The sequence below is a fragment of the Hippoglossus stenolepis genome, chromosome 24 (assembly GCF_022539355.2).
Source record: "Hippoglossus stenolepis isolate QCI-W04-F060 chromosome 24, HSTE1.2, whole genome shotgun sequence".
Classification (NCBI taxonomy): Eukaryota; Metazoa; Chordata; class Actinopteri; order Pleuronectiformes; family Pleuronectidae; genus Hippoglossus; species Hippoglossus stenolepis.
The window spans coordinates 5,356,134-5,368,730 of record NC_061506.1 but is presented as its reverse complement, the minus strand read 5'-3'; the positions used below and the strand labels follow the sequence as shown (position 1 = coordinate 5,368,730).

Below are 12,597 nucleotides of genomic sequence, written 5' to 3'. Positions count from 1 at the left end.
ACTCATCATGAGCCAGAAAACACTGACCTGACACCAGCTCCTTGCACAATGTGAATTTACCTGCAGCAGATTTGTTTAAAATAAACTATTTGGGCCTTTAACACATGTTGGAGCCATTAGATCTACAGGGGTCATTCCATATTTTATATTATATTATTTATATTATTCTATTTCTCTGTTCTTATATTTTTATATTGGTGGTTTGGACTTAAGCTGACCATGCACGTCCAAAAACTACTGCTGCACAGCTCAATTTAATGGAGAGATAAATATAGCGACAGCAATGTTGTTAACGCCAGTGAGGACAGAAGTGTGTGTGTGGTACACAAAGGCATCATGTGTTATGCAATTGCAAAAGTACCTTCAGTGCTGTGTGTGTGTGTGTGTGTGTGTGTGTGTGTGTGTGTGTGTGTGTGTGTGTGTGTGTGTGTGTGTGTGTGTGTGTGTGTCTTCCTTCCTCCCTCCCCTCCCTCTCTGCGCGCTGCTGACCAAATTAAATGGACAGTTTCAGCCTCTGTCTGTCCTTTCACCTGAGTCCACTGCTCAGTGCTGCTCTTAGTCATAGATTCACTCTAATCCCTGGTTTTTGTGGTAATATTTAGGGTCTGTGGTGGTTTCAGGGAGCTGTGAAGTTCATGTCAAAGAGGAGCGGCTGCTGAGATCTGTGTCCCGGAACGAGGATGGGAGAGCAGCAGTTGGTGCGAGAAGACCCGGAGCGATCGCTGGAGGTGCTGTCGATGATCAGCGGTAGGGATCCCTGCAGTATCTGTGCTTTTGCCACTTCACATTGTCGCTGTGCATTTTATCAGTGCTTATATGTGATACATTTCCTCTTATTCCCTTTGTCAAATATGGATTTGATTTCACTTCTGTATATTTTCTGGTTGTTGGCAAGATAGCAGAAGTCTTTGAATGAATGTAGGTGTACAGATGATTTGACCTGTGATCCAGAAATGCCACCTTTTACATGATTTTCAATGTGTCAGAGAAATTGTAGTATAGTGTTTTGATTGTGCCAGGTAGAGCTTATATGAGCTTCTGGTATATTTTATTGTCCCAGTTGTGTGTGGTTGATGTCAACATGTCTTAGCTGCAGGTGTTTGAGTCAGTCCACCAGGGCTTGTTTCTGCTCACATGCATATCGCAAATGTCCCCCCTCAAGGAGTTGCAAATTTTATTTGAGTTAGTTGAATATGTCACATTAAATACAAGAGAAAATGATGTTGAAATCAAGTCGCAGCTTTCATGTTGCAAATTAGTTCCAATGGGGCCATGATTTTGAAAATGGGATTTTACTCCAGGTGTCCTTTAAGGAGTTCCAGCAAATCATGGAGTAATTTGACCCAGTGAGACAATCTGCAGGAATGATTATACAATTTACTGTCATCATCTGCCTGTGTGCAGTTGTTTAAGGGGGAAATGTGCACACATGATAGCAGATAGGAGTAAAATTTGAGTTAAGTGTACATCATGCATTGATATAATTTGCACAGACCGACTGTGATATATATAGATACCAGGGTTTGTATTAAATATGCACATTTACCATCAGCATTGAGTCACCGGTTGCACTGCATCTTCGTTCAGTTCAAACCTGCAACCTGTTGCATGTAGGCTTAAGCCCCTTTTTTTCCTTTGCTGTTTCTCTCAGGTCCTTCAGCTCTCTGTAAAAGCTATAATGCATTGGCCTTGTTTTCTGAGATGTAAATCAAACAATCAGATAATCCTAGTATTAAAATATATAACTACATTTTGTGATTTACAGTCCAGCTCATCTCAGAGAATGGGCTTTATCTAGAAAAGAACAGAGTAACTCAATTTGTCGTCAGTGTGACTGGTTTTGAAGCCACTAAAGAGAAGGAGGGCACCGGTTTTTGATCTAAATCTATTAGTGAGGAGGTGCCACTTAATGAAAAGTGCATGACCAGCTTTTGCTTGCTGCCTGTGAAGTTTAAATCGGGAGGGTTTGTGCGATTGTGTGAAGATAAGTTTGGGTGAAGTAAAGATAATGTGATGAGCCTGAGGGAGGAGGAGAACTTTACCGGATGGCACCGGTGTTATTTAACCATTCTTCCTAGTGAAGGTAATGCTCAAAAGTGGTCTTTTAAATGAGCTCCTACAATTGAAAAAATAATCTATCAAATAAACAATAAACAAGCATTCTTGAGAGAAAATTTGAAATTAGTAGCAGCAGTTATTCCTTTTTGAAATTGTCTTCGATTTTACTGTGTTAAATTAGGCCCAAAATGACAGTAAGTATCTTCAAACATCAACAACACATACTGGTGCAATCTCCTTACGATTATAGACATTTTTAGTCACATGAAACTGAAAAACATTTTTTTTCAATTACATCATTTAATTTGTTGTTTGTGCTCAGGACCAGACACAAACACATGAGTTAGTGTAATTAACTGAACAGGGGTTTGTGTCATAACCCGCCCTCCCCCCTCTCTTCCTGTGATAAACACACATCAGACGTTAAGGGAGATAAACCATCACACATTCACGAGAGGAAACACAGCAGACGGGGAGGAGAGGGAGAGAGGAGAGAGGCAGGGCGGCCCGAATAGCGTCCATGAACGTACACAGACATGACGGCATGAAGCACTCTCTGGGACCATGTCTGTTCAAGAGGGCCAAGACGCTCTTAGTCGACTTGTCCACAATCTGTCCGCGTCTGTCAGCGTGTTGACCCGGCACTCCCACCACGGCAGCAGCGATGGAGCGATCTGGAGAACAGGTCAGTGTAGTTTGAGTGTGTGTGAGTACACTAAAGTGCGTCTGGTTCTCTAGTGTGTGCCACTTAAATGAGTGTGACAGGATGACAGGACAGGATTTTCCAATCACCAGGGGGAGATTCCCCTCGCTGTGTTTTCCCCCCTCACCATCAAACAGAATAGAAACTCTCTCTCCTTAGTTTCCTGCTGAGGCTTCAGTTTGTGTGGATGACTTGGAGTTTGAGGGAAATGGAAAATGAAATGTGTGTGTCTATGAGGTTATTGCTAAGTAGGTTATGTTTTTGTCCATTTGTTAGTTAGCAGGATTGCGCAAAAAAAACTGGATGGATCATCACGGAACTTGGTAAAAGGATGTCAGCTAATGTCAGAGAAGAACTCAAAACATTTTGGTGCGGATCCAGATCAGGGGACTTTCTTCAACATTGCAAAATAGGAAGTTCTGCAACATTTTCCGTAATTTCTCCGAGAATAATTCATGAAACGTGATGAAATGTGGTGTCATAAGGGAACTGTTGGGCCTTGGCGGAGGGAATGAGCCATTCTAGTGCAAATTGAGAGGTTCAACCCTAGAATTCTCTGGCCTCACAACTTCTTCCCAACGTGTGGGAGAAACTACGGTGGCCTTCACGTAACATAAACAAGTGAAAGGCTCTGAACTCTGGTGGTGCAACATGGCGGACTCCCCAGAAGAGGATCCCCTCATAGTATAGACGTTTTCTAATAGCAAGTGTAGTTGTGTATTCATGATGTGTGGCATCAGCACTAGCTGTGACTTTAAGGCAGAGTCTCTACACTGCAGTTCTTTGAACGCAGCACACCGTTTGACCTTTGTAACTGATTACATGAAATAGCCCTTGTGAATGGCTAATTGGTAACTTGACTTATGTCTCAATGCAGCGGCAGCAGACATGTCTGTTCACCAGGGTCAGACAGACAAGCACAAAAGTGGGAGAAACTTATTAGAAAGACGAGCACGCTGGTCGACTGTGTGTGTCAGGTCCGCCTGTATTTGCTGCGGCCGCCAAGTTACAAAAAGGAAACAGAACCACAAACACACGCAAACTAACAGAGGAGGTGAGTGTCGTCTTAACGTGTGAATTTCTGATTCAACACTTTAGGACCCGTTGAGCTGTGCGGACGAGGAGCATGCACACGCTCGTGTTTCAAGGGGGGTCATTGCAGGTTAAGTCAAGTTTAGAGGGTTCAGAAAGAGGGGGCATTGATTTTTGTACATTCTGTCCCGTGGCACAGACTAATCAATACTTGTGCAAGTGAACAAGTTTCTCACACGGACTCTTTTCAGGCTCTTGTGTATGTATTTTGAAATGTATATGATTCGTTAATACAGAGTAGAAGTTGCATTAGATCTTTAGAATTGTAGCTGAAGCAGTAAAGCCTGCGCTATCTGATAACATTCACATGTAGGCTGTTGAAAGGATTTTCAATCTGCCGACATCATGGCATCATTTCACATAAAAGCCGTCACCTGCTTTAGCCTATGCATACCAGACGTAGTGTTGTACGGTATTATTGGTACATTTGGGAGGTACGAGCATGAGTGTGGCAGATTTCCACAGAAGGCGGGAGGGGCTGAAGAAAGAGGTGTGGTATAATCACTCAACAAACTTTGACTGCAGACTTGAATAGGTGTGTGTGTGTGTGTGTTCATATGCATGGGAGAGATTGAGAGAGCGTTTGGGAACACAAATGAGGAGGAGAGCGGGATGAGGCGGGTGAGATTCTTCTCCTTAGTGGAGGATATGAAGACGGCGAGGGAGGAAGAGGAGAGCAGGCGGAGGGACGAGAGGAAGGGTGGAAAACGAGGATTTGGAGGAGAGAGGCTTGTCAGCATTTCGCTGGAGGAGATGGAGAGCTACTACAGATACGCCCTGTGCTGTCGGCAGCTGTATAGTGAGTTTTCGGGGGGTGTGTGTGTGTGTGTGTGTGTGTGTGAGTGTGAGAGGGGTGTGTCAGTGCATGAAATGTAGAATCATCTTTTATATTTGAATACAAAATATACAAATATTTGCTTTTGGTCCAGGTTGTGGTCGCTTGCTACATGATGCTCACATGGATTTTTGTATTTTTCAAGCCTCTGTTACATGAAATATTTTTGCAGTCATGACAGTTGTGATTTCTATTCAAACTTGTGACTCGACCCATTCCCATACACGTCTTTTTTCAGAATGAATAACCTCAGGTTCAACTATTTTTTTATGATTTGTTGAAGCTATTGAAAAATCATCCATAACTACTTGCAACAACTGGAACTCTAGTCAAAGTTGAAATTATATAAATTGCCCTAATTCATGTGCTTGCAAAGTCAGTGAGATAACATTGAAATTGCATTGAAAATTTAAACGATAAAAAGCTTTTCCTTGGAGCTTGAGGTGTGCGGGGGGCAAATCAGTCATGCACACCTATTAATTTTGCTGCGACGATATGAAGCTGCACAGGAAACACAATGACTTTATATCCGCCTGTAATAAATCATCACAAGAGGCCAATACTGCTACATCCTTATTTACTCAAGGTGGTTCAAAATAATGTGTGTGTGTGTGTGTGTGTGTCAGAGAAAGGAGGCGAGGTGTGTGTCTGTGCTAACAAAAGGTGCCTGACTATTTGTTGACCTTGGTGTCTATATGCATGTGGGAACTGTGCAGTGTGTGCTCGATGATTTTTAATATACACCTTGTGCCTGTCAAGTGATGGTTCACGTCTATTCTGGTCTGTTTCCTGTCGGCTTTGGTCCGTATTTAGAGACGACGTGTGTATTTTTAGTAAGAGCTGCGCTTGATCTCCTTTTTCGCCTCACATTTACAATTTCCACTCATATTTCCACCACCTTCTTTTCAAATATTGATTCTAAGATGTGACGTGGTGCAGTTTGAGTTTGTAGATTGTATTAAATATAATCAAGCAGTACTTTCGAGGCCATACATACATTATGTCTTGTTAATTACAAAAAAAATTTGATTGATGGATTTATGTGACAAATTGGGTGGCTGTGGCTCAGGAAATAGAACGGGTCGTCCACTAGCCAGAAGGTGTTTGGTTCGATCCCCAGCTGATGAATGCTTATGAATATTCTGTTCTGTCAGTGTGTAAATGCTGTGTGTGATAGAAAAGTGCTGTATATTCAGAAATAGCTGTAACAGTTATTAATCTCCCTTTGTAAGTGGTTTTGCCACACAACAAAAATCTTGTGTTTTTTCTCATGGTCAGCGGTTGTTACTTCCCTCTTTGCTTTCCTGACTGACGAAGATCCATCAACACTGACGGTCTTTCCCTTCTGCGGCCAAACTTCTCTCTTTTGTGGTCAATCTTATGATCTCCTCCTGATCTCCTCGCCCTGCCACACTTTTGCTTTCTGTTGGTGACCACTTCTCCTTGACACTCGTGGTTATCCTGTGGCTTCCTCAAGGGTCATAATAATATATGGTCGATACAGTTCAGTGAAAAAGAAACTCATGATTTGATGTACATGTCTGTACTTTCTACTCCACTACATTTTTACAGTGCTTTGTTTTTTTAATATATTTTTTAAGTAATCAATAATTAGAGAGGAATTATTACCAATCAGGTAACATTAAGCACATTGAGCCTGCAGCAGCACTCAGCCATCAGATACACACCATCCATGCATCCAAGAAAATTATAGTTTGAGTTTGCAAAGAAAGATTTCTGTATTCCAACTTTTATTTATTCACACAACTTCATTGGGAGTCAAAGTTTGAGCTGCTGTTGAAATTAAGTTATTTGATGCGATGGAAACGGGGTGAAACATCATGATTGACAGCTGAGACGGACTCATGAATGGTCAAGCTCGTATATTGGCAGGTGACTCCAAATGTGCAAGATGGCGGCGTTCATGTGCAGGTTATTTTGGCTTCATTTCTGAATAGTTGGAGGAAGTTGGATGCACCGTTCATACAGTCTCTGGTCCAGACATTTATGGATGTTTTGATTGACAGGAGACAGGAGTCTGACTTTAACCAAGTTACACAAAATGTCAACATGTCACATGTGTAACAAACGGTAATAGAAACCTACTGCATCTCCTCATCTATAAACGGTGATTTTTAGCGTGACCGAGTCCAATTTGAGTTTTTTCTTTTGCCCAAAAGAAAATTAAATGAGGCAAATTGGAAGAAGACGGCTCATGCTTTGTGAATTTCTTTTTTCATGCTTGTTGTCTTCCTGCATGTACAGTTCTCTTTTTAACTTGTTTTCAGAGGGCCTGCTTGTTGTGTGAAATAATTGAACTCAGTGCTGACAGATCCGCCTCCAATTGGCCACTTGTTCACACCTTTTTTTCTATCTTCCTCTTCTTGTCTCTTCCTCTTAGTCACTTCTCATTTGGTGACTTCCTGTTTACGCTCCAGCTGGCCAATAGCTTTTGATCCTGATGCGGAAGCAGTCAGTAGTGTTTCGTCTTTGCCGACACAGACGTGATGGTGGCTGGGGGGTGATGTCTCAAATAAAACATTTATCTGTTATTCTAGCTGCAGTCTGCACCACATCCAGGCACAAACAGGTCTCCTTTACATCCCATACACACACAAACACACACTGAAGTCTGCTCTGCTTCCATTTAAACAAATGCTTGTGCACACATCATGAAATATTTTTAACTTGGCGCTGATCAAAGATGCTTTAAAAGTGTATTTTTTCCAGCTGTTTCTGCAGCTTAAGTTAAATCCTGAAAGTGACCTGAGGTAAATTTAATTTGAGCCGCTGCATCATGATGACTCTCTCATGTAAAAAGCTCAAAGCTCGGTTCATAATAAACGTCATCGGAGGGTTTGAGTCATGAGTACAAATTTCTTTAATTAAATAACTAATTGCATTATTCATTGAAGAAAGTTTAACTTTAAAAGTAAAGGGAAATAATACAGTGGTTGAATTGTTTTTACATATAAAATTAACTTAATTACAGCTTGGGTCATATTTTTGTAGTTTGTCATACATCTCTATCCATAATATTTGGGAACACACTGGCAGGCAGAGCAAGAAACACAAGCAGTGATCAGACAGGTTTTAATCAAGCAAATAAACTACAAATAAGCCAGAAACCACTTTATTTCGAGGTCAAATTTAAAGTAAAGGCCTAAAATGCCGCCAGGGTGGGTTGCTCTTTAGACGCAGTTTGTAATAAACCATAATGACCCTTGTGGAAGTGTTTGAAAATGAATTAGAACCACTGCTGATTTAATTCTTGACCACGTTGGTGGAACCATACTTTCAAAAACGTGAGTATTCGGGGTAGAACTGTAGATCAGCATAAATCACCAGAGACAGGAAATGAACCATTGTAAACCCTCTGCCTTTTCCTGTCCCTCGGCCAACGTGCTCTATCATCTAAATCTGACATTAGATAAACACATACACATGTAGCAGCTGCATTTTTAAGCAGATCTGCATGTGCAGTAATTGCAAAAGGACCTTTTGTTGTTGCATTCAGATGTTTTTAAATCCCATTGGCTCAAACGCCCTTGTGTCCCCCCCATGATAATCTGATTCCAGACTAGTCTGAGAGATTCATCTTTATTTTAGCTTTAATATACATTTTAATCTCACACATCCATTGTTTATCCCCTCGTGCCTAATCTCTATAATTTCCCTCCAACAAAAAGTTTGACCCCAGACACTGAAAGAATCAGACTTATATTTAAAACCGACGTCTGGAAGAATTGACACATCAATGCATGAGCACCTAATTTACGTGGGGTGGAAGATAAAGATCTTCACAATTAAAGCTATTGTGCAAGTTAATTAACTGACTGTTGTGTACTTTATGTGGAGACCACTGAGGAAGACTGACTGAGGGGGTTTCCCTTGCATGTGCATGTGTGTGTTTGGGTGTTCATGCATGTGAGCAGCATGGATTATCTCCTTTGTGCTCATCAGCAGGAAATCATAGAGGAGGTCTGTGGATGAATCTGGTTCTCCTTGAGTTTATGTTACACTTCTTGGATTTTAAATGTAGCGCTGCTGCATGTCTGCAGATCACATGTGCACTAGGTTCTGACAGAGGAAGTCAAGAAGAAGCGAGAGGCAACAAAAATAGACCTGGTTTGTGAGTACTGCACTATTAAAGGGCTTCTTCAGTAACCTAGTATTATATTTTCATAAAATGCACCGTTTAGACATTTTCCAGAGGTTGTCTTTCACATATGAAGAACACAACAGGAGATTGTCCAGCATCTTGTGGTTTTTCAGAGCTGACATCTTCGTCTGCGGCTTCTATTTGCATATGACTCCTCTGAAAAGGTCCAGAAAATGTCCGGAGCAACTGACTTGGACATTTGCGTTCTCACATACAGACACTGTTTGAAAGCAGCTTACGTGTGCCGTCATCTGTATGCGTTGTTGGTCAGACGGAGGGACGTGAGGAGTCACTGTGTTCTTTGTTGATGAGGAAGAGCGTGAACATGGTGGTGGACAAACAGACTGACAGTTTAAAATATTTCTTTTGCTCAGCAGGGTGCCGTTTTTACGCTTCAACCTCCTAAGGGTTTATTCACATTTTCACCAGTCCAACTTCTCCCTGCCTCTGTGTGTGGGACACTGACTCTGGGTCCCCCTGCTGTCTTTACTGCCATTTTCGGTGTGTGTGTATGTTTAAGAGAGTGTGAGAAAAGCCGAGGAAAACAACTCTGTTCCCTCTGGCACTAGCACGAGTCTTGATTTTGGACTCTTGACAGTACGCTTATTAAAAATCATGTTTGCTTTACATCAGCTTAATTCAGAGTCTAATTTCTATTTGACTGTTCTGTCAGCTTGGTGTGTTCACATGGTTGAGTTAAGAGTTGCTTTGCATTCAAGTCAAACTCGTCAAACCCAGAGAATAAACGATGACTACACATCAACTTGTAATTTTTGGTTTATCGCTATGATTCACTATATCGTCATTCAGACTACACACAAGACAAGTGCGCAGTTGAACAAAACTACCAGCTCACAAATTTAAATAAAAAATAATGGTTACTTGTGTTTAAATAATGTAAACAGACAGAAATGCAGACATGAGAAATATTGATCTCCACAATTGTGAAATGCATGGAAGGTAGGAAAAGGACAAGCAACACGTGAAGTGCAGTCGTGTAGGTTGTAATTGGGGCACGGTACTTAAAGGTGACACGTTCGACGGTCGCCGCCACTAGATGTCGCACTGGCACCAGAATGTCGGACCAAAACAAATACTTCGTTGGCCACTCCTGCGTGTTCTCAGCAAGGTGTTGGCGAAACCCAACTGAGCACACAACCTGGAGCGCAACTGAATAAACAAAAAAAAAAGGAATATCCAGCTAACCGCCACGCAGACTGGTAAAATATATCCGTGTCGCTGCTCTTGTTAGTATCGGGAGAGCGAACGCAGCGGATGCAACTCAGCGGAACCTGCCAGCTGCTACTGACCATATTTCAAGTAGATCAAATCACACTAATTACATTCATAATTAAGTAATCTAACTGATCAATTAATGGCTGTGGAACAACATTACAGACTTATGAGAATAATTTACATGAGGTAGATGGAAATACGACGATGTGTATAATGACTGTGTAAAACATTTGTTCTGATGCTCACAATATACAAAGGTCATAATCACAACCTTTTCTTGCAGTAATTTAATGATGTCTGATTAATATGCAAAGTATTTTTTAATTGCAGTTACAACTATGATGAGCTCAATCTTGGGAAGGCTTATGTGAAGTGTGTGTGTGTGTGTGTGTGTGTGTGTGTGTGTGTGTGTGTGTGTGTGTGTGTGTGTGTGTGTCACATGTAGTGTTTCTCCATCTGTAAAAACCGTGTGAAATGTGAAACTGGGGGAGGAACATCTGAAACCCCGCCTTGCTGGCTGGCACAAATGAAGGAGGAGGGGTGGGGGTGTGCGTGTGTGTGTGTGTGAGTGAGTGAGTGTGTGTGTGAGTGTGTGTGGGCTGCATCGCACTGTGACAGCTCAGTAAGCGGCTGCAGGCTTCAGCTGTGGCGGAATGGACTGCCTGAACTTCCACCGTGATGTCCTCTGACAGAATACGTGCCTGTGTGTGAGTGTGTTGTAACTGTGCGTGTGCGTTTTTATTTGTGTGTCTGTGTGTGTACAAGAGAGGGCATACATGTCCCCTCAACACAATGGCTCTAAATCGAGTGTCTCAACTCTGCCACGATATCACCAGGCTGTGGCTGCAGCTGAAGATGATGACAGGTACAGTGTGTGTGTGTTTGAGTTTGTGTGTGTGTGTGTGTGTGTGTGTGAGAGAGAGAGAGAGAGAGAGAGAGATAGTGAGAGAGAGTCCAAGCTCTGTTGATTTAATATTATAAGTGTGTGTGCACAGGTTTTATATAGAGAGAGATAAGACGATGACAAATCTGCAGATGCTTTCCTGCGTGTGTGTGGGTGTGTTTGGGTGTGTGTGCGCAGACTTGTCCATCACAGGTAGACCAGGTGTTCAGTGTTGTATATTTGTTCATGTAGAAGGTGCAGTGTTCATCACATCCTGCAGTACAAACCTGTAGATCAGAATAGACAACATACGTATTTAGTACCTTTATGAATATACTTAATACATTAAATAAACACTTTGTTAAAGTTGTTTTCCTCTGAGGAAAGATCAGACTACTTCAAACTGAAGGTGTTTCTCATCCTTGATTCACAGAATATGCAAAATGTTAATTAGACACCTTAATCATGATGGTGAACTGGGTTTTCCACGATCTTGATATTGGGTTTTCCACTGACTCAAGATGGCAATGAGACAACAAAGGAACACACCCATGGTTGTTCTGATGAGGTTCATTTGTTATTCAAACAACATGGGCGCTGGAGGGGAAACTGACAACCGTGTTTGTCCGGAACTATCTACCTGCGTTTCGCTTGGTGCAAGCTTTGCCCTGCGTGTAAGGTAACTTTGATCACGTGTCAGAGATAGATTGAAAGCAAGGAAATGGAAGAGTGGTCATTCAGCATCCTTAGTACTTTTAGTTTAAGATTTACTGAACTTCTAGAAATGCTGCATTGGTTGATAAAAGTGTGATTTATAAGGAAGCAGACTCCAAAGATCAGGGTGCAGGTCACGTTTAACAACAACGTAACATCCTCTGGAGATCCTGAACATCTGTAGAAAATATTGGACAAACGTATGGAAGTCACCATCAGTGTGTAACTAATCTCCCCTGTTGAAAGCGAACAACTTAATTGAATCAAAGCAGTTTATAACCACTTTATGAATGATCTAAAAAACATGACCTGACTCTGTTATCGACATTGATTTTTGTCTCCGTTGCACAAAGATGCTTTTCCTGCTGAAGGCATCACCATCCATCAGTTACTTCTGCGGAGGTCGTGTGTGTGTGTGTGTGTGTGTGTGTGTGTGTGTGTGTGTGTGTGTGTGTGTGTGTGTGTGTGTGTGTGTGTGTGTGTGTGTGTGTGTGTGTGTGTGTGTGTGTGTGTGTGTGTGTAAAACGCTCTTCCGTCCCTATTCAGTACAGTACCCTGACGGCATGTTAATCACGTTTGTCCCATTAACCCAGTGCGTTTCCTCTTGTCAGTTGGGAGCAGCGTTGGGACAAAACCCTTTTGAGTGTTTGAATGTCAACATCTCCTCCCCCTTATTTCCACTCGCGGTTGTTGTTTCTCTGTGTTCATTGGTTGATTCTCTCATTAATTCAGGTTATTTTTTTGGGGGGTGGTTTTGCACTGGTGTTGATAATAATCTCTAGAGATGCTGCCGTGCTTTTCTTGGCTCTCCGTTTGCTTTTTTTCAGGTGTGTTTTGTATTGTGTTGCTGCGCAGATGGACTCAGGGTTAGCTCATGTGCCCGCACGCACGCACACACACGCACACACACACAA

At 42.0% G+C, this 12,597-nt stretch overlaps 1 protein-coding gene across 9 annotated transcripts in view; it reads left to right on the top strand.

Annotated features, from left to right (window-relative positions):
• The window catches only part of LOC118103381 (guanine nucleotide exchange factor DBS), a 40,972-nt gene that overhangs the window by 946 nt on the left and 27,429 nt on the right, over positions 1 to 12,597 (top strand). For 2 of the 9 annotated variants that reach the window (XM_047339178.1, XM_047339177.1), the window contains exon 1: positions 4,295 to 4,652. In XM_047339178.1, coding sequence (XP_047195134.1) covers positions 4,415 to 4,652 — 238 coding nt within the window. In that variant the 5' untranslated portion in view covers positions 4,295 to 4,414. Of the gene's footprint in view, positions 1 to 602; positions 748 to 4,285; positions 4,653 to 10,662; positions 10,952 to 12,597 lie in introns of those variants that run through there. The other 7 variants (XM_047339182.1, XR_007032469.1, XM_047339185.1 and 4 more) reach the window with 7 other exon arrangements.